At 37.2% G+C, this 24,592-nt stretch overlaps 2 protein-coding genes and 1 pseudogene across 3 annotated transcripts; 2 read left to right on the forward strand and 1 right to left on the reverse strand.

Moving 5' to 3' along the window:
• Positions 1-368: 368 nt before the first annotated feature.
• Positions 369-9,708, forward strand: LOC107791420 (pentatricopeptide repeat-containing protein At1g02370, mitochondrial-like). Its single transcript, XM_075244493.1, has 2 exons — positions 369-908; positions 8,293-9,708. Exons 1-2 carry the CDS (start codon positions 642-644, stop codon positions 9,526-9,528), a joined length of 1,503 nt encoding a protein of 500 aa, XP_075100594.1. The 5' UTR covers positions 369-641; the 3' UTR covers positions 9,529-9,708.
• Positions 9,709-10,334: 626 nt separating this feature from the next.
• On the forward strand, positions 10,335-14,920 carry LOC107791421 (pentatricopeptide repeat-containing protein At1g02370, mitochondrial-like). 2 transcript variants are annotated; one of them, XR_001649266.2, is made up of 3 exons: positions 10,335-10,808; positions 13,030-14,319; positions 14,415-14,920. XR_001649266.2 is itself a non-coding variant. In XM_016613481.2 (2 exons), exons 1-2 carry the CDS (start codon positions 10,539-10,541, stop codon positions 14,263-14,265), a joined length of 1,506 nt encoding a protein of 501 aa, XP_016468967.2. In that variant the 5' UTR covers positions 10,335-10,538; the 3' UTR covers positions 14,266-14,920. The 2 variants fall into 2 exon arrangements, 1 of the variants encoding a protein (XP_016468967.2); XM_016613481.2 differs by having other exon boundaries at positions 13,030-14,920.
• Positions 14,921-15,925: 1,005 nt separating this feature from the next.
• LOC107791423 (uncharacterized) lies at positions 15,926-21,561 on the reverse strand (annotated as a pseudogene).
• Positions 21,562-24,592: the final 3,031 nt, after the last annotated feature.

The raw sequence follows: 24,592 nt of genomic DNA on the forward strand, positions 1-24,592 counted from the left end.
TAGCGTACAATAACAAGACGCTATATATGACAGTCAAATCGTCAGGCCATATAGCGTGCAATTACAACACGCTATACCTTAACGACAAAAGTTACCGTTAAGGTATAGCGTGTTGTAATAGCCCGTTATATATAGATATGTTTTTTTTTTAACAACTATTAACGTAAATTGAGTAAAAAAAACAATATTTAGGTTTCGGACTCCAAACTTTTGTCTTTCTTTTTGCAAGCTTCCAGAACAAGTAGGCCGACACTTATAAGTTGTAAAACAAGTACACTACCCAATCTCCTAGCCAACTATGCCCACATTTCAAATTACATGAACTTGCTATTAATTATTCGTGCATTTTGAAGAAGTCGCACGAAGTAATAATCATCTATAGACTATAAATTAGAGAAAATAATATACTAAAAGTTACTTATACAAACCTCCCTTCAAGTTTATCCTTCTCATTTTAATTTTTGACTTTCCTTTTTTGCTGCAATCGAAACAAAGAACGACGAGGGACAGGGAAAGGAAAAAAAGAAAAAAGGAAAACTAAAAAGCAAAATGCTAAACCCTAGTAAAAACCCTTGGGAATGCGAGGATTGTATCTCCTGCGAGCTTGAGCTATATATACTGGAGGAAGTTGTCGGGCCAAAATGATCCGGAATTTGACCCGCCAGATTTCAAACGAAACACCAGTGAACCTCAGAAGACTATGTACGGCAGCGGGGGAAGAGGCGGCGGAGCAGCGTGGAGGAGACGGACGGCTCTACCGTAGATTGTCGGCTTTGGGAGCTACAAAAGGGTCGGTGACTGAAACAATAAATGAATACATGAGAGAAGGCAGAGTAGTGAAGAAGTATGAACTGGAGAAATGCATAAAGGAGCTGCGTAAATATAAAAGATACCAACATGCCCTTGAGGTCTACACTCTGGAATCTCTTTATTATTACCTCAACCCCCTTTTGAACTACACCAGGTTTTACTAATGTATTTTACAGGTGTTGAGTTTTGGATTGTTGAGTTTTTGTTTAAGATAAAATAGTCTTAAAATGAGAGTGAATGGGAAATGGGATTTGGATTTGGATTTGGATTCGGATTTGATCAAATGATCGATCGATTGATTAATTATGGAATCAAATTTATTTGTTAATAGTGAATATTAACGTGATATAATCCGTGTTTGTAACGGATGTTTTCCAATCCGTGTATTGTGTTGCACCAAAAAAGCAACAAGATGCCTAGTGCACCTCCCACCATGACCAAGTGCTCCTCCCACCATGACCAAGTGCTCCTCCCACCATGTAAGTGCTTCCTCCATGATATCCTAATGCTTGTTCCACCATGGAGGGGGCGGATTTCTCATACATGACTGCTATAAATAGAGCAGAAGTTGTAGAGAAAGAAGAACACACCGGAAAAAAACACTCGAAACACTCAGTATACAATTGATATACACTCTGTATACACTCAAACTACACTCTGTATACACTGTGTATACACTGGAAAAGCGAATTGCAATCTGATATCCTCTTCAGTAAGAATTCAACATCGGCTATACATTGCATTCCTTCCTCTCAGAATTTCCATTCGACTTCTGAGTTCTCCTCCCTTGTTCTGCATTGTTTTAAAACTACAAACAAAGCAACTGTAAGTGTGATTTGCTTCCGAACTTTGCGTTCGCTGAAATACTGGGGTTTGAAGTACCGTTACACCAGTGTGTAATTCGTTCTATCCTGGGAGGAAATAATCCATAACCTTGGGTAGTAGGAGGGGATTAAATTCCTTAAGGAAACACTGTGAATTCAGTGGGCTCGAATTAATTTTTGTTTCAGTTATATCATTTATATTTACGTATGTTACTGCTGTAGGTAGCTGATAAAGAGGATAATGTATATCTAAGAGTGGAAAAGTTAAAACTTGATCTTCCATCATTCCATATTTATACCAGATAAGAAGTACTAAACAGGAAACAACAACAACAAGCTTAAGGAATTTAATAATTTTAATTTCTGTATTTGTGTTACTTTTATTATTCTGGAAACTTAAAACCTTTGTGGTTTTGTGTACTCCCATTTGGAGAGTAAAGCCTTCGTGACGTTTTGTTGGAGATTAAAATCTACGTGATTTTTCACTCCAGTTTTAAACGTTTATTAAACGTTTGTTTGTATCATTTTTACAGTAAAAATGGCGAATGAGGGAAATCAAGTTGTTCTGATGATGACTGCCAACGCATTGACAAGTCGAACTCCGGCGTTGGCACCGACAGAGAAACCCGGAAAATTTTCCGGGATGGATTTCAAGCGCTGGCAGCAAAAGATGTTCTTCTACTTGACTACGTTATGTCTACAGAAGTTCATCAAGGAAGATGTTCCTGATCTTCCAGATGAAACTCTAGAGAATGATAGCTTTCTCGTGATTGAGGCGTGGAAGCATTCTGACTTCTTGTGCAGGAATTATATTCTTAGCGGACTGGAGGATAATCTGTATAATGTATATAAGCGTGGAGACGCCAAAAGAATTGTGGAATGCGCTTGAAAAGAAATACAAAACTGAAGATGCCGGGATGAAGAAATTCGTCGCTGCAAAATTTTTGGACTACAAAATGGTAGATAGCAAGTCTATTATTACCCAAGTGCAGGAGTTACAAGTGATTATTCATGATCTACTTGCTGAAGGTCTTGTCATCAATGAGGCATTCCAAGTAGCAACAATAATTGAGAAGTTGCGTCCATTGTGGAAGGACTTTAAAAATTATTTGAAACACAAACGAAAGGAGATGTCCCTTGAAGATCTCATTGTTCGATTGAGAATCGAAGAGGATAATAAAGCTGCTGAAAGGAGAGGCCGTGGAAATTCAACAATAATGGGAGCAAATATTGTTGAAGATAACAAAAAGAGAAAGAAGGCTTCTGGTCCGAAATACAACCCAAGCAAGAAGCGGTTCAGTGGAAACTGCTACAACTGTGGGAAAACCGGACACAAAACTACGGAGTGTCGTGCTCGGAAGAAAGACAAGCAAAGGGGTCAAGCAAACATGGTAGAAAAGCATGATGATGTTGATGACTTGTGCGCCATGCTTTCTGAATGCAACCTGGTAGGAAACCCAAAGGAGTGGTGGATTGATTCTGGAGCCACTCGCCATGTTTGTGCTGTGAGGGAAGCATTTTCTACATATGCTTCTGCTGGATCCGAAGAGACGCTCTCTATGGGAAATGCTGCTACAGCAAACATTGAAGGATACGGTAAGATATTTCTCAAGATGACTTCTGGCAAGGTCATGACTTTGAACAACGTCCTTCATGTTCCCGAGATTAGGAAGAACTTAGTCTCTACTGGACTTCTTATAAAGCACGGTTTCAAGTGCGTTTTTGTACCTGACAAGGTAGTGATTAGTAAGAATGAAATGTTTGTAGGAAAAGGTTACCTTACTGAGGGCCTTTTCAAGCTGAATGTAATAGTTGTTGAAACTAATAATAAAACTTCAGCTTCTTCTTACTTACTTGAGTCAAATGATTTATGACATGTACGTTTGGGTCATGTCAATTATAAAACCTTGCGAAAAATGATTAACCTGGAAGTATTGCCCAAGTTTGAATGCGAAAAATCAAAATGTCAAATATGTGTGGAATCTAAGTATGTTAAATATCCTTATATGTCGGTTGAAAGGAATTCAAATCCTTTAGACTTAATTCACACAGATATTTGTGACATGAAGTCAATACCATCTCGCAGTGGAAAGAAGTATTTCATAACTTTTATTGACGATAGTACTCGATATTGCTATGTTTACTTACTTAATAGTAAAGATGAAGCAATAAACGCATTCAAGCAATACAAAAATGAAGTTGAAACGCAACTTAACAAGAAAATCAAAATGATAAGAAGTGACAGGGGTGGTGAATATGAATCTCCTTTTGAACAAATATGTTTAGAATATGGAATTATTCATCAAACAACAGCCCCTTACACGCCCCAATCCAATGGGATTGCGGAAAGAAAAAATCGTCCATTAAAGGAGATGATGAACGCATTGTTGATTTGTTCTGGTTTGCCACAGAACTTGTGGGGGGAAGCCATTCTTACGGCCAGCCGAATACTAAATCGAGTACCCCATAGCAAAACACAATCTATTCCATATGAAAAATGAAAAGGAAGGAAGCCTAACTTGAATTATTTTAAAGTGTGGGGGTGTTTGGCAAAAGTGCAAGTTCCTAAACCCAAAAGGGTAAAACTAGGACCGAAAACAGTTAATTGTGTTTTCATAGGATATGCGACTAATAGTAAAGCATATCGATTTCTGGTTCATAAATCAGAAAATCCCGACATTCATAATAATACGGTTATAGAATCAGATAATGCTGAGTTCTTTGAAAATATATATTCTTATAAAAAGGAATGCGAGTTGATTGGTGAAGGATCTAAACGACCTCGGGAAGAAACAAAAGAAAGTACATTTAATCAGAGGGATCCAAGACGTAGTAAACGTCAAAGAACGTCTACTTCGTTTGGACCAGATTTTGTGACTTATTGGAAAATGAGCCTCGAACATTAAAAATGTTCCAAATCACATAGTCATTGTTTGCCTATATGTGGATGATATGCTGATAATGAGTAATAACATTGCCAACATAAATGCTACTAAACGTATGCTAACTAGCAAGTTTGATACGAAGGACTTGGGAATTGCGGATTTAATTCTGGGGATTAAGATCCAAAAGACTCCCCAAGGTCTGGCATTGTCACAATCTCATTATATTAAGACAGTACTTGAAAAATTCAAGCACTTGGGCTTTAAAGTTGCAAAGACTCCAATTGACGTAAATCTTGCACTAGCAAAGAATAAAGGCCAAAACATATCACAATTGGATTATGCTCGTGTGTTGGGATGCTTAATGTACATCATGAATTGTACACGACCAGATATAGCTTGTGCTATAAGTAAACTAAGTCGATACACGAGCAATCCAGGTCAATCTCATTGGATGGCAATGAAACGAGTTTTGGGATACTTAGAACATACCCAAAACTTTGATTTGCACTACAGTAAATATCCTGCGGTGATTGAAGGATATTGTGATGCAAATTGGATCACCGGTTCAACTGATTCGAAGTCCACAAGTGGATATGTATTCACTATTGGTGGAGGAGCGATATCTTGGAAGTCGTCCAAACAAACATGTATTGCCCGCTCTACAATGGAGGCTGAGTTCATAGCCTTAGATAAAGCCGGTGAAGAAGCTGAATGGCTCCGGAATTTCTTGGAAGACATTCCATTTTGGCCCAAACCTTTGGCACCAATATGCATACACTGTGATAGCCAAGCGGCAATTGGAAGGGCTGGGGGCGTTATGTATAACGGTAAATCTCGTCATATACGACGAAGACATAAAACCGTTAGGCAACTTCTCTCTAGAGGAATTATCACGATTGACTATGTAAAGTCAAGTGATAATGTGTCGGATCCACTTACAAAAGGCCTAACTAGAGAGGTAATTGAGAAATCATCGAGGGGAATGGGACTTTGGCCGACAACAAGTCATTGTGGCGGTAACTCTACCTAGAAGACTGGAGATCCCAAGATCTAGGTTCAAGGAGATCAAACAAAGTCATTAATGACGGTTCAACATTGTCAACAAAAATTTTTAGTCCATTCTCGTGATGAGACAATGTTCAGTACCAAGGATAAAGCATTAAGGCTTTTTAATGATTCTAAATTTGATACAGGGTATATCAAATAGTGTATCTACGGGATGACACGTTTAGGAATCACCTATGTAAGTGTGAAGTGTTAGCCGCTTCAAGGAGAATTTTGCAAGGCCAATTCTCTACGCACTTATGAAACCAGGCGGTGTTCATGGCTGAAACGAACACAACAATGAGAACCAAAGACGGTTAAGGGATTGATTGTGTGACTTATGGTTGTCTAGGTATACACTAAAGTTCGACGGTTCAAAGATATCAAATCTACCGATTGACCGAGTATATCCGACATAAGTTCACTACGGAAAGTTCAAAGAGAAACCTACTTATCCAGATGCAATTAATTCTTGCTTGCAAATCACACAAGTTTTTCATGCATACTTCCGTGATATAGCCATTCCCCATTCATGTGGGGGATTGTTGAGTTTTTGTTTAAGATGAAATAGTCTTAAAATGAGAGTGAATGGGAAATGGGATTTGGATTTGGATTTGGATTTGATCAAATGATCGATCGATTGGTTAATTATGGAATCAAATTTATTTGTTAATAATCAATATTAACGTGATATAATCCGTGTTTGTAACAGATGTTTTCCAATCCGTGTATTGTGTTGCACCAAGAAAGCAACAAGATGCCTAGTGCACCTCCCACCATGGCCAAGTGCTCCTCCCACCAAGCAAGTGTTCATTCCACCATGTAAGTGCTTCCTCCATGATATCCTAATGCTTGTTCCACCATGGAGGGGGCGGATTTCTCTCACATGACTGCTATAAATAGAGCAGAAGTTGTAGAGAAAGAAGAACACACCGGAAAAAAACACTCGAAACACTCAGTATACAATTGATATACACTCTGTATATAATTGATATACACTCTGTATACACTGTGTATACACTGGAAAAACGAATTGCAATCTGATATCCTCTTCAGTAAGAATTCAACATCGGCTATACATTGCATTCCTTCCTCTCAGAATTTCCATTCGACTTCTGAGTTCTCCTTCCTTGTTCTGCATTGTTTTAAAACTACAAACAAAGCAACTGTAAGTGTGATTTGCTGCCGAACTTTGCGTTCGCTGAAATACTGGGGTTTGAAGTACCGCTACACCAGTGTGTAATTCGTTCTATCCTGGGAGGAAATAATCCATAACCTTGGGTACTAGGAGGGGATTAAATTCCTTAAGGAAATACTGTGAATTCAGTGGGCTCGAATTAATTTTTGTTTCAGTTATATCATTTATATTTACGTATGTTACTGCTGTAGGTAGCTGATAAAAAGGATAATATATATCTAAGAGTGGAAAAGTTAAAACTTGATCTTCCATCATTCCATATTTATACCAGATAAGAAGTACTATACAGGAAACAACAACAACAACAGGTTCAGTGTTTACCAAGAATTTTCTTAGTCTAGTCCGAGACTTGTATGTCAGTGTAAGCAACTGTTCTTTTACGACTGAGATATTCGGCGAAACTAAGGAATAATAGCCTGCCCCTCTACCCTTCTCCACTTAAATACCAGGCTTAGTTCGCGTGGCGCAGAGCTCAAAGCTGTGATCTAAGTCCACAAGTCACTCAACCTTTGCAACTTGATAAACCCTGTAGGCTTGTATGTCAGTATAACCGTGTACGGATAAATGTGAGATTTGGGGAAACTGTTTTAAGAACCCTTAAATTGCATTAAAGGACAAACTTTTTAGTAATAAAATGAAATGAGCTGGTAAATGGAATAGATATATTTATATAGCTGATCCAACTTATGTATGTGGTATATGTCAGTCTTGTGGAGTGTAGGGATAAGTGTGCGATATTGAGAATTCTTTTACAGAACTATAAAGTGCTTTAGTGGTCTATGTATTTGTTATTAGCATCAACTGAATCCAAATAGAGCAGAATGGATGTAGATGATTCATATATAGTAAACTCTAACTAGTTCGGCATTGAGGGGTAGATGATTGATTGATATAATTTGCAAATTGGAAATATTAAGTTTAGAATGACAATCTTTATGGCATGGGGAAAAGAGAGCTTGATATGCACAATGGCAAGCTATTGAAAGAATGCAGGCCAAGCTTCATCTTTTCCAATTTGTAAGCGAAAAGGGATCTCAAACTGTCATTGTTGTGAAGTTCTTGATTGCTTTTATGAAATAAGAGTGTATTGGCTCATTATTTCTTCATTTCTTTCCTTTCGAAGAACAACTATGCAGGGCATGTTTTCAGGCTTTACCAGTTTCTGTCTAAGATGTAAAAAAATCAAGAAGCAACAAGCTTATTAAGAGACAAATTGTTTATGGGTATTGGAATGAATGCCCTGGATATAGTGGAATGTATATACAAGATTCTTGTAGTGGACCCGAAATAGTTTGCAATAACTGATAAGGCATAGATGGTAGTTGTGTTATAACAAGCTAGTTAGATTTTTTAAAGTTGTGCTCTAGAGAGGAGATATTTTACCTGCCACAATTCATTATATTTTTCTATCAACTGTTTGCCAGAAAATCTGTTTGTGCAGACATTGTTAAGTTATTACCTGCAGGTGGAGTATATCCACATCAGAGTGATTTTGAATATCATGAGCTAATATGCCAATGTATTGATGCAGATAATGGAATGGATGGAGAAAAGAGGTATAAACTTATCGTTTGGTGATTATGGAGTACGTTTGGATCTCATAGCAAAAGTTCAAGGAGTAACTGCAGCTGAAAATTACTTTGGCAGCCTCTCACCTTCCATGCAGAATCAAAGCACTTATGGAGCACTCTTGAATTGCTACTGTGTTGAAAAAATGACAGACAAGGCGTTGTCCCTCTTTGAGAAAATGGATCAATTTAATTTCACATCCAAATCATTGGCATTTAACAATCTTATGTCCTTGTATATGAGACTAGGGCAACCAGAAAAAGTTGCCCCCTTGGTACAGGAAATGAAGAGCAGAAAGGTTCCACTATGCACATTTACGTATAATATCTTGATGAATAGCTATTCTTGTTTGGGTGATATAGAAGAAGTGGAAAGAGTCTTTGAGGAGATAAAGCAGGAGAATGCAAAGGAGTGCGATTGGACCACATATAGTAACTTGGCTGTTACCTATGTTAAGGCTGGGCTTCGTGACAAAGCTGAGTTAGCTCTAAAGAAGCTTGAGGAAGAGATGGGACCTCGTAATCGCGAGGCATACCACTATTTGATTAGTTTGCATTCCGGAATATCTAATCTACATGAGGTTTATCGTATTTGGAATTCTCTGAAATCTCATTTCTCGATAACAACCAATTCTAGTTATCTTGTCATGCTTCAGTCCCTCGGTAAGCTTAATGACATTGATGATTTAAAGAAATGCTACAAGGAATGGGAATCATGCTGCTCCAGTTATGATATGAGGCTGGCAAATAGTGTAATTGGTGCTTATCTGAGACATGACTTGTTACATGATGCAGAGGAAGTCTTTCGTCATGCTTTGAAGAGATCACAAGGGCCTTTCTTCTTGGCTTGGGAAATGTTCATGGCATTCTTTTTGAGGAATCATCAGATCAATCTTGCTATGAAGTGCATGGAAGCAGCTGCCTCTCGAGTAAAGAAGAATGAATGGCAGCCAAAATACGAAATGATTAATAAATTTTTCGAGTATTTTGTAGAAGAGAGAGATGTTGATGGTGCTGAGGAGTTCTACAAGTATTTGAAGAAGCTGAATTGTCTTAGCAGTGATGTCTATAGTTCATTGCTTCGCACTTACATAGCTGCCAACAGAACAGCAGAGGATATGCTACTGAGAATTAAGGAAGATGGAATTGAAATGAGCTGCGAGCTCGAAGAGTTGCTTAAAAGGGGTTGTCCTGAATAATTAGAAGGATCTACCCATATGGTTTTGTTTCTTTTCCATCCTCTGTTTGTGTAGGCATATACCTCTCTATCTTTGAAGAAATATATGAAGGATACTAAGACCTTTTCACAAATAATTGTATACTGGTGATGTGTATTATTTTAATCACTGATGCATTTAATACATGCAAAATATTCTTGTCTGCCTGTTATGCAAACACAATTGCGATTTGACTATCCTTGTTTTTTCTTTTAAAACCTGGGAAAGCTTTACTTCGTTTTTGAGTTTGTTGCTTGTCTTGAGAACGAGAACTAGATTTCTCATAATACATTTCAAAATTTGATATAATTATGGATTACTGTGGCTTGTTGCTGAAAAATAAAGAAACTACATAATTGAAAATTTGAACCGCCAATTAAAAGATTTTATCCTTCTTTTCCTGCAATACATTTGCCTAATCTCAGAAACCGTAATAAAAAGGGCAGCTTTACAATTATTAATTTGAGTACTTTTGGTGACAGTGTTAATGGAGCTGTTTCCACATTAATACAGAACTTTGATATGTTTAGAAGAAGCACTTGGTATAGCAGTAAATTTAACACGAAACTTAAATAATAGGGAAGGGTTTTGGGAAAACAGAAAGAAATAACAGGGAAAGGTTTTAATTGGCGGTTTTAATAATTTGTATATATTTAATAAAAAATTTAAGACAAATATAGAGTTTAAATTAGAAGCTACTAATTTCGTCGAACTAGCGAGCGCGGATAGTTTAGAATTATTTTAATTTATATGACACATAATAGATGTCCATAAATTGGTAGACAGATAACTAATTTTGGTGAAAAGACATTTCTCCCTTCCCTATCGTGGATGACTTTCCTTATTCTTTTTTATTGCAATCAAAAAATAGAAAGAACGGAGGAGGAAAAAGGAAAAAGAAAGAAAGAAAATGATAAACCCTAGTAAAAACCCTTGCGGGGTTGGGGTTTCTATCTTCTGCGGGCTGGAAGAGTGGAAGTTATCGGGCCAAAATGATCCGGAATTTGACCCGCCAGATTTCAAAGGAAACACCAGTCAACGTCAGAAGACTATGTACCACGGCGGCAGCGGCGGTGAAGGAGGAGCAGTGTGAAGGAGACCGGCGGCTCTACCTGAGATTGTGGGCTTTGGAAGCTACAAATGGGTCGGTTAGTGAAACAATAAATGAGTACATTGGAAAAGGCAGAGTTTTGAAGAAGTATGAACTGAACAAATGCATAAAGGAGCTGCGTAAACATAGACGATATCAACATGCCCTTGAGGTTTAGCCTCTAGAATCTCTTGATTATTAGTAACTCTAACTCTGTTTGAATTGCAAAAAGATTTAGTAATTTGTTTTACACTTTATTGCTTATTTATAAATCAGCTTCAACACCTAGAAGTGTTTTCAACACTTGATGCTTATCAACTTATTTTAATCCCCTAATCCAGAAGGGCTCTAGGTTTGGTGTTTACCAAGATAGTCTAGTTACAAACTTGTATATCAGATACATGAAAACTATTTTAGAGAATCCTTAAATTGTGTTAAAGGATAAATTATGAATGAGCTCGTAAAATGGAATGAATATACTTATATAGCTGATCCAACTAATTTATACTGTATTTGCCAAACTTGTGGAATGTAGGGATAAGTGCGAGATTTTGAGAATTCTTTTACAAAACCTTAAAGTGCTCTGAAGGACAGATTATTTAGTATTAGAAATCAAGGGATTCCACAGAGTAGAACGGTTGTAGATGATTCATATATCCAACAACAACAACAACATACCCTACTCCCACATGAGATGATTCATATATCCGACTCTAACTAATTCGGGATTGAGGTGTAGATGCTTGATTGTTATAGTCTCGGAATTGGAACATTAAGTTTAGGATGACAATCTTTATGGCACGGAAAGAGAGAATACTTGGTATGGACAATGGTAAGCTACTGAAAGAATGCAGGCCAAGCTTTCAGCTTTTCCAATTCGTAAGCGCAAAGGGTTTTCAAACTGTTGTTGTGAATTTCTTGATTGATTTTAAAAAATAAGAATTTATTGGCACATTATTTCCTCCATTTCATTTCATTTCTGAAGAATAACTGCACAGGCACTGGCAAAGCCAGAAATGTTTCGAAAGGTGTTCAAACTTGAAAGAACTAAAAAAAAATTCTCGACAAAGAGTGTTCAATATATATTTTATACATCTAAAACCAGTATTTTACTTGTATAAATAGTGTAATTTTTCGTAATATTTCTGTGAAGGGTGATCAGTTGACCACCCTTGGTAAAATGTGGCTTCGCCCCTGTGCACAGGGCATGCTTTCAGGCTTAACCAGTTTCTGTCTAAGATGTAAAAATATGAAGAAGCAATAAGCTTGTCTTAAGAGACAAATTGATAGCGTGTAATGGAATGAATGCCCTGAATATAGTGGGACGTATATATAAGAATCTCATAGTCGGATAATTTGCAATAACTGATAAGGCATAAGTGATTGTTATGTCATAACTCCAGTGAGGACAAATGGAGTTGGACGTTGGAAAAGTATCACTGAATGAATTCTGCAGCAATGTCACTTTGGGGTGGGAAATGGTATTCATATAAGCTTTTGGAAGGACAAATGGTTAAGAGGAATATCACTGAGAGAAGAATTCCCAAGTTTGCATCTTATAGCATCACATCCAGACTCAAGCATTGCACAAAAATAGATTAGGCAACACATAGGACTTGAGTTTCAGGAGAAACATGCAAGAGGGATTGCATTAAATGGAGCCTGCTTAACACAAGATAACCTCATCAGAAGAAATTTCCAGCGTGCTAACAGATGTTACATGTGTCAGCAAAGCTCAGAAAGTCACCTACCTCTCCACTGTACATTTGCTGCTGACCTATGGAATATGTTCTACTGCTTTTTTGGACTCAGTTGGGTAATGCTTTTCAGTCTTAAGGAGGCTTTTGAAAGCTGAAGTCTAGGGAGAGTTGATAAAACCTTCAAAGAAATCTGGAAGAGGATCCCAGCATGTATCTTTTGGTGCTTATGGACAGAGAGGAACAGAAGATGTTTTCATGGAATCTCAACTCCTAGTTACTTCTTGAAGGCTAGATGTCTGGCAAAAATCTTTAGTTGGTCTAAACTGATCCCTGTAAATAGCATTGATCAATATTTGGATTTTGTTAGCTCCCTAAACATAAGATAACTGTACTGGAGCTAATCAAATCTCTTTTGTAACCTGAAAGCTCTATCCTTGTACTCTTTTACATCTTCTTGATTCCATTTAATGAATCTACTTCATCAAAAAAAAAAAAAAAAAAAAAAGAAGAAGCTCTAGTTAGAAGTTTGGAGTGATGCTCCAGAGAGGAGATAGATTTCCTGTCACAAATGCATTATATGTTTCTATCAACTGCTTGCAAGAAATATGTTTGTGCAGACATTGTTAAGTTATGCCTTCCAGTTGGAGTATATCCACATCAAAGTGATTTTGAATATTCCATGTATTGATGCAGATAATGGACTGGATGGAGAGAAGAGGTATAAAATTGTCGTTTGGTGATTATGGAGTACGGTTAGATCTCATAGCAAAAGTTCAAGGAATAACTGCAGCTGAAAATTACTTTGGCAGCCTCTCACCTTCGATGCAGATTCAAAGCACTTATGGAGCACTCTTGCATTGCTACTGTGTTGAAAAAATGACAGACAAGGCATTGTCCCTCTTTGAGAAAATGGATCAATTGAACTTCGCATCTAATTCATGGCAATTCAACAATCTTATGTCCTTATATATGAGACTAGGGCAACCAGAAAAAGTACCCCCCTTGGTACAGGAAATGAAGAGTAGAAAGGTTCCACTATGTACATTTTCGTATAGTATCTTGATGAATAGCTATTCTTGTTTAGATGATATAGAAGGAGTGGAAAGAGTCTTTGAGGAGATAAAGCAGGAGAATGTAGAGGAGTGCGATTGGACCATTTATAGTAACTTGGCTGTTGCTTATGTTAAGGCTGGGCTTCATGACAAAGCTGAGTTAGCTCTAAAGAAGCTTGAGGAAGAGATGGGACCTCGTAATCGTGAGGCATACCACTATTTGATTAGTTTGCATGCCGGAATATCTAATCTTGTTGAGGTTTATCGTATTTGGAATTCTCTAAAGTCTGGTTTCTTGGAAATAACCAATTCTAGTTATCTTGTCATGTTTCAGTCCCTCAGTAAGCTTAATGACATGGATGGTTTAAAGAAATGCTATGAGGAATGGGAATTGAGCTGCCCTAGTTACACTATGAGGCTGCCAAATAATGTCATTAGTGCTTATCTGAGAAATGACATGCTACATGATGCGGAGGAAGTTTTTCTTCGTGGTTTGAAGCGATCACAAGGACCTTTCTTCTTGGCTTGGGAAATGTTCATAGCATTCTTTTTGAGGCATCATCGAATTGATCTTGCTATGGAGTGCCTGGAAGCAGTTGTATTCCTTGTAAAGGAGAATGAATGGCAACCAAAATGTGAAACAATAAATAAATTTCTCGAGTATTTTGTAGAAGAGAGAGATGTTGGTGGTGCTGAGGAGTTCTACAAGTATTTGAAAAAGCTGAATTGTCTTAGTAGTGATATATATAGTTTATTGCTTCGCACTTACATAGCTGCCAACAGAACAGCAGACGATATGCTAGTGAGAATTAAGGAAGATGGAATTGAAATGAGCTGCGAGCTCGAAGGCTTGCTTAAAAGGGTTTGTCCTGAATAATTTAAAGGATACGCCCATATGGTTTTGTTTCTTTTCCATCCTCTTTTTGTATAGGTACGCGCCTCTATATCTTTAAAGAAGTACATGAAGGATTCCAAGATCTTTCCTCAAACATACTCTGGTAATCCTTTCATTTCTCGTTTTTTCAGATCTACTAGACTTAAATACTCTCCATGCACCTGTCTTAGTAGCCTCTGTGAACTTGACATGTTAAATGGCGTGTTATTAAAAGCCATCGATTTACCGCTTAAAGCAAAGGAATCTGAAGGAAGCGGTTTTCGCTTCATGGGTGAGGCCATGCGCTTCAGAGAAGTGTGCGCTTCAAGTAATGAGGCGCAAAATAATCCAAAGAAAAGCAGCGATTCTTTGAAGCTCAACTTTGAGGAGTTGGACCAATATTGACATTACTCTATATTGGATGGTGAAATTAGTTATTTTAATAGCAGCTTGATTGTTATAGTACTAAAATCATGGATGTTTGGCATTTTTTAATTTTTTTTTTAAATCGTGCGCCTCATTTAAAAGAAGGCTTCACTTCTTGCTTTTTCTTCAAGTTCCATAGATTTCATTGTTTTGCGCTTTTCGCTTTTTGGAACACTGTTTAAACATTGTCTTAGCAAGGTTTGTGTAATTTCATGTCTTTATTGAGAGAAAATTTGCTCTTATTCAACTGTTATTAATATTCTTCACGCGCTGGCAGTTTCAACCCTTTAATTCTCCGCCTTTCTTTCAAATTTCATGCATTGCCATTTAAATATAATGATTTTCAGTTTCTGGATTCATGCTATGGCATTGTAATATAATTCTGCTCTTCTAGTTCATGCGCTGCCAGCTTTCTTCGTACAGCTTGGTGGCATTTGGCATTTCACATTAGTTTTAAGTTCCATCAGCAAAGGATACACACACACACACACACACACACACACGTCCTAGTGAAAAATTTACCGAGCTTTATGCACAACTTGGTCCTTGCAGAGGAAGATGCAAAAATGTAGCTGCACTGTTTTAACTTTATAAAAACATATACTCCATTTACACAATCAGATCATTATAATATACGGAATTATTAAATTACAGGTAAAATTTTGTTAACAGTGATGTATATAACTTATACATTTTATATTACTTATATGGGGTTGTATTTCTACTTAGAATTCATATCGTAGTTGTATTATCATTTTTTCTTTTTAATCTGGGAAAACTGTATTTGTGTTTCTTTTAAAAGTAGTTTACCCTTTCTTCCTTTATGCTTCTCTAATTTATTGCTTGTCTTGAGAAGGAGAATTAGATTCTCATAACATATATATAATAATGGAAAGATCCCACAATTGATAAAATAATGGATAGTTACTTGATTTATATGAGCCTCTCCCAGCAAGAAATTACAAGCACCACAGAGTTCTCAAACGAGCCTTTCAAGTTACTCCTTTTAGTTGCATGATATTTACACTACTGTGTCTTGAGATCTAAAGTCACAAGTCACATAGCAACCATAGTTTTGACGCCATTCCAACACAAAAGAGAAAACTGTCAAAACCCAAAAGGGAGAGAGGGAGAGAGGGAGAGAGAGTCGTAATTTTTTTTTCACAAGAAGAAGAAGAAGAAGAAGAAGAAGAAGAAGAAGAAGAAGAAGAAGAAGAAGAAGAAGAAGAAGAAAGAATAGAGTCAAGAATGAGCTTCATAGCTGATCCACGTTACTTCAAAAGCAAAAAGGTTATCCGATCATGAACTCCAACTATAAGTGTAAATTGCAAAAGACATCTTAGGGGAAAGAAGCAAACGTGTAACCTAGTTCCAGGAAGAAAAAAGTTGCAAATTGGTTTTTGCCATCTGCAGGAACTTGGCCCTGTTCTAAAGATTGTCCAATTGGGTAAAAGCGATGTTCTTGAAACTCTATGCCCAACAAAGATGGATATACAAAAAGCTACTACTGAAAAGAGGAGAGAATGCTGTAGCAGTGTCCCAAGGACTTCTTTGTGGCACATCAGTGAGCTCAGAACCATCTGGCAAGATATTCAACGGTATCCAATTGCAGCTAATTGAGAAGTGACCTGATCCGTGCCATGGTTTTCCATCAACGGGGTACCAAAATGCCACAGACATCTTGCTTGCTTTTCCAATTGTGAATTGAGCGTCCTGTAAAAAATCCACGCCCAACCACAATCAATCAACTTTGCGTCAGTAGAAATTAAAGAGCTGGTTTGGCAGACAGTTGTAATGTAAATAACAAATGCATGTAAGCAGAAAGAATTCTGTATAAAAATGCAAGGAAATGTGTTCTACTCCAAAATCTACTGCCGGGGTGCTTTTCAATTGTAACAGCATCTCCATCAATCACTAATGTCAGGTTAGCACTTCATTACCTGTTGAAGGCGATCCATTGTTCTGAGTGGCCTGGAAAATTCAAAATAATATGCACCGGATTGATTGCTGGATGAATATGGGCTGTCATCCTAAACAAAACCTGCTTCAACTTTAAGAGTTAGTGTTGGAATAAAGGTGGTAAAAGGCAAGGAGCTGTAAGGCACAGTAACTAACAAACAACAACCAAAATTTTGTTACACAAGCTTCCTAACATAATTCGCTTGATAAGTCAACAGCCTTCATAATGAGAAGCCACAGTGGAGCAATACAGATATATACAACACAAACAAGGGCACTGCCTGAAACACAATATTATTTTTCCTCTCATTTCTATTTTTGGTAAGTAAGAGATTTTACTGGAAAACAGCCGCAAGATGGTGCTGGTATATGTACAAAGCTAGGATACAAAAACTCAGTCCGATCGCTGAATCTATAGGTAACTGAGGAAGTCATGTAAAGGATACACTCTGTTCTCCTCACTCTAAATACAGCCTTCCAAACAGTCGCCACCGTATGACAATCTTGTATGCTTGGACATCATTACACTTATAACATTTAAATATCTCTTATTCCCTGCATTATTGTGTTTATCAAGTGAAAAGAGCATTCTATCTCAGTGGAATCTAAACTGTTCTTCTGTGGTATGGCATAGAGATCTCTACTGATTACAGCAAAAAAATATTCCTAGTCTTTAGCTATGCTATCTTAGAATGCAGGAAAGGTGTACAGAGTCTCTATCTTATCCTTGGATTAGCATGGATGAGGAAAAGAACTTCACTAATATTTTCATAATTTAACTGGTAAATTGCTATTTCAACAAAACCGCATGTGGTTGGAGAACAAAAAGACACTAATGGACATATAGCTCCTGGGAATGTTTGATCATGTTAGACATAGACTTCCAACAAAAAAGAATATCACTTTTGTTCTCAATTTATCATCTTCTGCAATTAGTCCCAAAAATATATTTGTCTCGGCATCTTTTCTAGTAAGGTCTATGTGGATAGAAGTAAATGTTGAGATGAATTTACTACTGTGTTCAAAGTTAGTTCCCTTGGATTCCTACGGAGTACTACCGATCAATTAATCAATAAACTATCACTCCATCCAAAATTAGTTGGGATTGACTATATGAATCATCTGTATTCATTCTTCTCTTAAGCAAAATTTTCACCTCAAATCTAGTGCCTAGGTGTTCTCAACCTATATATATGGAAGTGAAGTATAACAAAAGTAACAACTCAGATATTTCATTCGTAAAAAGAAATACATTTCAAATGGTGCATAACAAGGACATCAAAGCTTGAGTAGTGAAGTGCTATTACTCCATGAGCACTCCTTAACTGGTACCGTTTCAAAGTCCAATGAGGTGTCTGTGGAAGTTCAGTTGAGAATCTGGAAAGAAAGAAGTTTGTGCAACACAGGAAGAAGAGGATGACATTACAGGGTCAATGTGTTAGATCAATGACGTCAAAACAGCCAATTGAGTTGCAGTAGTGCAGAAAGTCGGGGAAGCTGGCTTATCACTTTTAAGACAGTTATCTGAATCGAAGTGAGTTGTATTTCCCTGTTCACTCAGAACAATTTGCTTATAAAGATTTGTTCTATTCTATGATCCCTTTTGTAACATCCTACAAGTATGGTATCACGATTGTTCTATTCCTGTATGCATGTACTGAAACTTCTAGTTCATAAAAATTTGAAAAAGCTTCCTAATATATTTATGCCCCATGCTATAGGAGAAGAAAGCAGCTTTATTTCTTTCTAATTTGCAAAAGAACAAGTAAAATGTACAGAACTGACAAAATTTTCAGGGATTAGAAACCATATGTTTGTTTACCTGAGTGATGAGTCAAGCTACTGTGCCACCAAGTTCCTTTCCAATCATTCTGTGCACTAGAATCATTCGCTGTTATACAAGGAGAAATCAATAGGCAGACCACAGAGAAAAAGAGGAGAAAAAAAGCTGTTGAAACATATGCAATAGAATTCTGCAGTCTGGATACTAGAAATTAAAATGGCTTTCCTAACAACACTTTCAGCTTGAGATCAGCTAATTGCCAAATACCTACCAAGAAAATAAAGAAGAACGACATGTCCTGCATCTAGAAAGCAGATAGGTCGCAGTTTCCACCAGATTTTATTTATTTATTTTAATAAGTAAATAATAGCTGCTACAATATTTTGGCGGTCAAAGAGAGAAACCGGTGACCATATAAGTAATCAATGTGTGAGAGTGAAAACCCACCATGATTCACTTGAGATGTATTCACCCCTATGATATATCTTGCTTCGCATTAGAATTCAACCATCAAGGAACAGTGATGGTCTTTTTTCTGTATATCCTTCAAGACGAAATTGCACTACAGTACAGCAGAGTATTATCTTACATCCCAGTCAATTTTACTCGGACAAATTTTCCAGGTTGTTGAAAACAATGTAACAACCCTATTTATTTTGCAATTTATTTCCTCATGAAAAGTAGACTCATTGATACTCAGTGAAGAAAGGACCAACACATTTTTGTACACTATTAAGTAATAGTTCCCTTTAAGTGTGGGGGTGGGGTGGGAGAGTTCAGTGCAGATTTAGTTCAAAAATGAGAGAAGACACAAAATCAAAAATCACAGAACGACACACGTTACAAACAAAAAAAACTAATGTTTGTAAAACAAAAGGCATGTCCTAATCATAACAATACAAAATCTATACCAAAATTCAGGTCAAAATGTTGCACACCATGTTAACAATTACAACTAATATGCATCCGTCTACGACTTCCTCACTACTTGATGAGTCTTTTGCAGTTCTATGTTAATTTCCATGTCCCACTACAATAGAATGCAATGATACCATTCAACTATTATCTATCCTATCCAATTATACAGATGTTGAGAAAAAGCTTGAAGCTTCCTAAAAAATATTTCCAAATTACCTGAAGGACCGATTCCATCTAAATAACGGCAGTGTGGGTTCCAACCATATAGGTCGACCAAATGACCAAACCTGTCCTAGTCTGCCAAAAGGTATGAATTAGTACTTCTTGACTAATTTAATGGCACAAAATTTACCGTAAAATGTTACAAGAAGTGCAGAACAACTTGGTTCACCTGTCACCTCCATTTCCCTCACTATTGTCTACCAGGTTGCCTCCATATAGTCTTCCAGGAATTGCCTTTCCTATTGAGAAATGCATAAGGTCAACTTCGTGGCCCTTGCATGTCTTGTTCATGCAAGTATCACGTCCCTCTTCAAACCCTCCCATCTTGGAGTTATAAAGTACAAGAACTTCTCAGACATTATCTTAATATGTTGTTCACAATATTTAACAGGAAGAGGGAAATATAAAAGGAAAAAAAATGAAAGAGAAAGGGAACAGATGCTGAAGCCACTTACTCTATGATAAGATGCATTTTCACCAATTTGGAACATAATAGCGATAGAGGCAGCCTTGTTACTGTATCTGAAGTGAGCAACAAAAATGCGAGAATTAAAGTCTCAAACAAGAAAAAAAGATGTCAGACATTGTTTGAGGACCAACAATAAAATTTTTGCATTCCTACAGTCAGATGAACTGCAGAGATGATGGTGACAAGTGGGAAGAGAGTGGAATCCCATAAATGATCAAGCTGCTAATGGGTTAAATCAGCATAAGCATATTAGGTAACTGGATGACAAGGAAATACAGCCTCTTGCACAAGTTACTTGTTACCCTTGCGGTCTGACCAAATTTAATTGATCTTACTACATACTTAATTGAAGAGTCTCCACCTTTAAACTAATCAATCAATCAACCTATTGTCCATGCCTCAATTCCAAACTCCACTAATATGAGCTTCACATTACTCTTTCCATGTCCGAATAAAGGAGGACGTTGCGAGTTAATGGCAAACTTAAAATAAGTCATGAAATCAAGAATCCACCTCTAAACTAATCCTCCTTTATATCTTTTATAACTAAGATGTGACATTTCTTCGAATACCATCCTCTACCCATTCTTTCCTTCCTAATTAAGCAGGAAATACAAATTGTAATAAAGCACGATGGTCTCTTGTTCTCTGACTTGAAAAAATCCATACCCTTCAGAATATGTGTAATCCCCTTCGACTTGCAACATGAAGAAAATCACTTTGCCATCATGTGACGCCTGCAAAAGAACAAGAGAACCCTGTGCTCAGACTCATCTCAGTAAATACAATCATCAATCGATCAATCAACTGTGGCTCAATTCCAAACAAGTCAAGTGGCTAAAACGAATCATTTCTAACTATTCCCCTTTATTCCGGGCTCATTTCAACAAAATTATGTAGTTGCCCCAAAAAAAAATTTGGTCTTTCTTCCACATTGAGTTATGACAAAATTATAGTAATTGGAAACTAACTGCGGTGGTTATATGAATCATATGTAGCCATTCCGCTCTATTCAAGCCAATTTCACAAGAGGATAAAGAATCTAAAAATTTCAAAAAGAAAAAATAAGGACAAATGCTTGGTCTTTTCTTCACGATGAACAGTGACAAAAATTCAATTTGACTATATGAATCATATGTAACATTCAGCTCTATTGAGTCTGTTTCACAATGTACCTTGATAGTCATTTTGCCACCATTATATGGTTTATCTGAATGCGGGTCTAAAGCAGGTAAAAGTGAAAATGCACAGCCATTTATTTCTTTCCAATCATCAACCTGCCCATCTAGGGTGATTCTCCCTGGCTTGAATTCGGCTTGAATATGGATGTCCTGGTTCGATCACAGCTCCATTCACCTGATTCTTGGTGCGAGTTTAGACTTCCAGTTTGAGCCAAGATCAGGATCGTCACTAGTACGAAAACTCTTCGTACCATCTTTCAACTACAGATGTTACTCACCGAACTCTATGTTCATGTTCTAATTAATTGTTCATTTCTTTGAAACACACAAATTATTATTCGAAACCTAAATTAAAGTCAATGAGGAAAAAAAAACAATTTCTCGGGATGAAAAACTTATTAATGTATACTAATCAATTATAATATATATATATATATATATATATATATATATATATATATATATATATATATACACACACACACACACACACACACACACACACATTGTATATATAATACTGCAACAATCATCTAAATGCCGGAAAATATTGTTACATTAGCACAATACGTGAATTCAAAATAAAAGGATATCATCAGAACATAAATGATCAATTTTAGTTATGTTAAGTAGATAATTATGTATTGTAGTTTAAAGGTATCTGATGTGATAGTATCTTACCGAACACTTCTTTATAGATGGTGTGTTTTTTGTATATGTTTCCTTCTAATGCTTTGGTTACTATGCCATAACCAGAACTGTTGTTGTCGATGTTGATATCTCTTGAAAGTGCAACACATAGTTATTCTTGTAAGAAAATATATTGTGGTAAATATAGTCCAATATTTAGGATATTTGTCCTTGTGGTTTATTTATTATAACTACAAAACATAAACAAACTGATAATTATTTTCACACAAATTTAAAAGGATATTCTTTAATTTCGGAAGACGAAAGTTAAATTCGGGGATAAACACATACTTAGAAACACATTGACCAATATCATAAGTTCTGCATGTATGACGTTATTGTCAAAACTTATATATACAATATGTGTACTGTTACATAAGCTATTCACTGATCTAAGTTTTCAGTAACATGACATGCATATTTTTCTTCAAAATTGTGACGACCCGGCCAGTCGTCTCATGAGTTACCGCTCCGTTTTTTCCATTTGTGTTTCTTTATGCCTTGTTTATCCGTGTTTTGTGGTATCGGGTTGGTCGGATCGAATCCGGAATGATTTTGGTAAGGTTTGAGACAATTAGTCTCTTTTAAGAAAGCTTAAGTTGGAAAAGTCAACCGGATGTTGACTTATGTGTTAGAGGGCTCGGAAGTGAGTTTCGAGGGTTCGGTTAGTTTCGGGAGGTAATTTATGACTTAGGAGCGTGATCGGAATGAGTTTTGGAGGTTCGAAGTAGATTTAGGCTTGAATTAGCGAAATTGATATTTTGGTGATTTCCGGTTGGTAGGCGAGATTTTGATATAGGGGAATCGTTGGGAGGTAAGATTCTCGGACTTAAAACTCGATTATTATGTGAATTCCACCTAGAAAATCATGGAAATTAAGCTAAAAAAATTGAAGAACTAGGGCTTGGAAATTTGGACTTTTGATTGGGGATTTGGAGGAACATTTGGGGTCGGATTTGAGAACTTTTGATATGTATGAACTCGTGGGAAGATAAGGAATCTATTGGTGTAAAAATTTCTGAATTTCGAGACGTGGGCCCGGGGGTCGGGTTTTGGTAATTTTGGGATTTGTGCCCTTTATTGATTGTTTTCGCTTGGGCTTCGTCCCTTTAGCATATTTTGACGTTCTCATTCTGATTTTGGATAGATTCGATGCGAGTGAAGGCCGATTCAAGGGGCAAAGGCGTCGCGAGCTAGAGATTTAGCCAGTTCGAGGTGAGTAATGATTGTAAGTGATGTTCTGAGGGTTTGAAACCCCGAATTGCACATCGTAGTGCTATATTGAGGTGAGGCACACGCTTGATGACGAGCTTGGGGTCGTGCACTGTTGGGGATTGTGACTTGGTCCGTCTCGAATGACTATTTTACCGCGTATTTGACTGAAATCTATTTGCTATCATCATGATTTGGGTTGAATGCCATATTTGGGCCTTGTACTAACTATTTGAACCCTTCGGAGATTTTTATTGATATTTCCTCACTATTTTGACTTTATACTTGAACTCAGTCATGTTATTTTTCACTGTTTTACTACTCAACCATGTTTACTCAGTTTTATGACTTAAATGATATTTTAAATGATGTTTGGGCTGAGAAACACTATTTTACTATTGCCCGAGGGGCTTGTGAGGATTTTTGACTGAGTAAGGCCGAGGGCTTATGTTATGAGGAAACACTATACTAATTTGAGGCCGAGGGCCTGAGATATGTACGCCACGAGGTGACTTGATTGATATGAGGCCGAGGGCCTAGTGATGATGCCACGAGGTGACTTGATATTGCGCTTGGGCCGTAAGGGGCCCCTCCAGGAGTCTGCACACCCCCAGTGAGCGCGAGTACCCATTATGATATGAGATTGAGCCCGAGGGGCTGGTATTATTCTGAGATGTTGTCCGAGGGGCGGATCCATTGATATTGTGCCCGAGGGGCAAACTTCTATTTGTTTACTTTACCTTAACCACCTGTCAATTACTTGTTTACTTGTTGAAAGAGGATTTTTACTTGGCTTTTCACTAGGTTACTGTTTTTAAATGATTTTACTGCTTCATTATAGAATGCCATGTGTCTTACGTGTTTTCTTACTTTCAGTCGTTATTTACATTTGTTACTCACTGAGTTGGAGTACTTACTTTACTCCCTGCACCCTGTGTGCAGATTCAGGCATAGCTGGTCCCGCTCCCGAGTGCTGATTCATTCCAGCTTCAGGCGTATCTTCGGGAGTCTTTAGGTAGCTGTTGGCATTCGCAACCCGGAGCTCCTCCCTATCTCTTTCCTTTATGTCCTTAGTTTAGTATTTAAACTCTGTAATTACATTTGAGGACTTAGTGTTGTTAGATGCTCATGACTTGTGACACCTCGGTTAGGGCTGTGTCGGGTTGTACTTCCGCACTTACTTGCTATTATTCGCTACTTAGTACCATTAAATCATGTTTTAGACTATTTTTATGTTGTTTAACTGTTTAAAAAGTGAATTGGGTTTATGTGGCTGGCCTTGTCTTCATGATAGGCGTCATCACGACCGGGTTCGGGGTTAGGGTCATGACAAGTTGGTATCAGAGTCTAGGTTACATAGGTCTCACGAGTCATGAGCGGTGTTTAGTAGAGTCTTGCGGATCGGTACGGAGACGTCTGTATTTATCCCTGAGAGGCTGTAGAACCTTTAGGAAAAACTTCATATTCTTG

This window comes from Nicotiana tabacum, chromosome 22, assembly GCF_000715075.1.
Source record: "Nicotiana tabacum cultivar K326 chromosome 22, ASM71507v2, whole genome shotgun sequence".
Lineage (NCBI taxonomy): Eukaryota > Viridiplantae > Streptophyta > Magnoliopsida > Solanales > Solanaceae > Nicotiana > Nicotiana tabacum.

What these genes read in the sequence shown, in the direction of transcription:
- LOC107791421 (XM_016613481.2), top strand. Translation starts at nt 10,539, where the DNA reads ATGATCCGGAATTTGACCCGCCAGATTTCAAAGGAAACACCAGTCAAC. An exon ending in GATATCAACATGCCCTTGAG is followed by an intron (nt 10,809 to 13,029) that starts GTTTAGCCTCTA and finishes GTATTGATGCAG; the next exon opens with ATAATGGACTGGATGGAGAG.
- LOC107791420 (XM_075244493.1), top strand. Translation starts at nt 642, where the DNA reads ATGATCCGGAATTTGACCCGCCAGATTTCAAACGAAACACCAGTGAAC. An exon ending in GATACCAACATGCCCTTGAG is followed by an intron (nt 909 to 8,292) that starts GTCTACACTCTG and finishes GTATTGATGCAG; the next exon opens with ATAATGGAATGGATGGAGAA.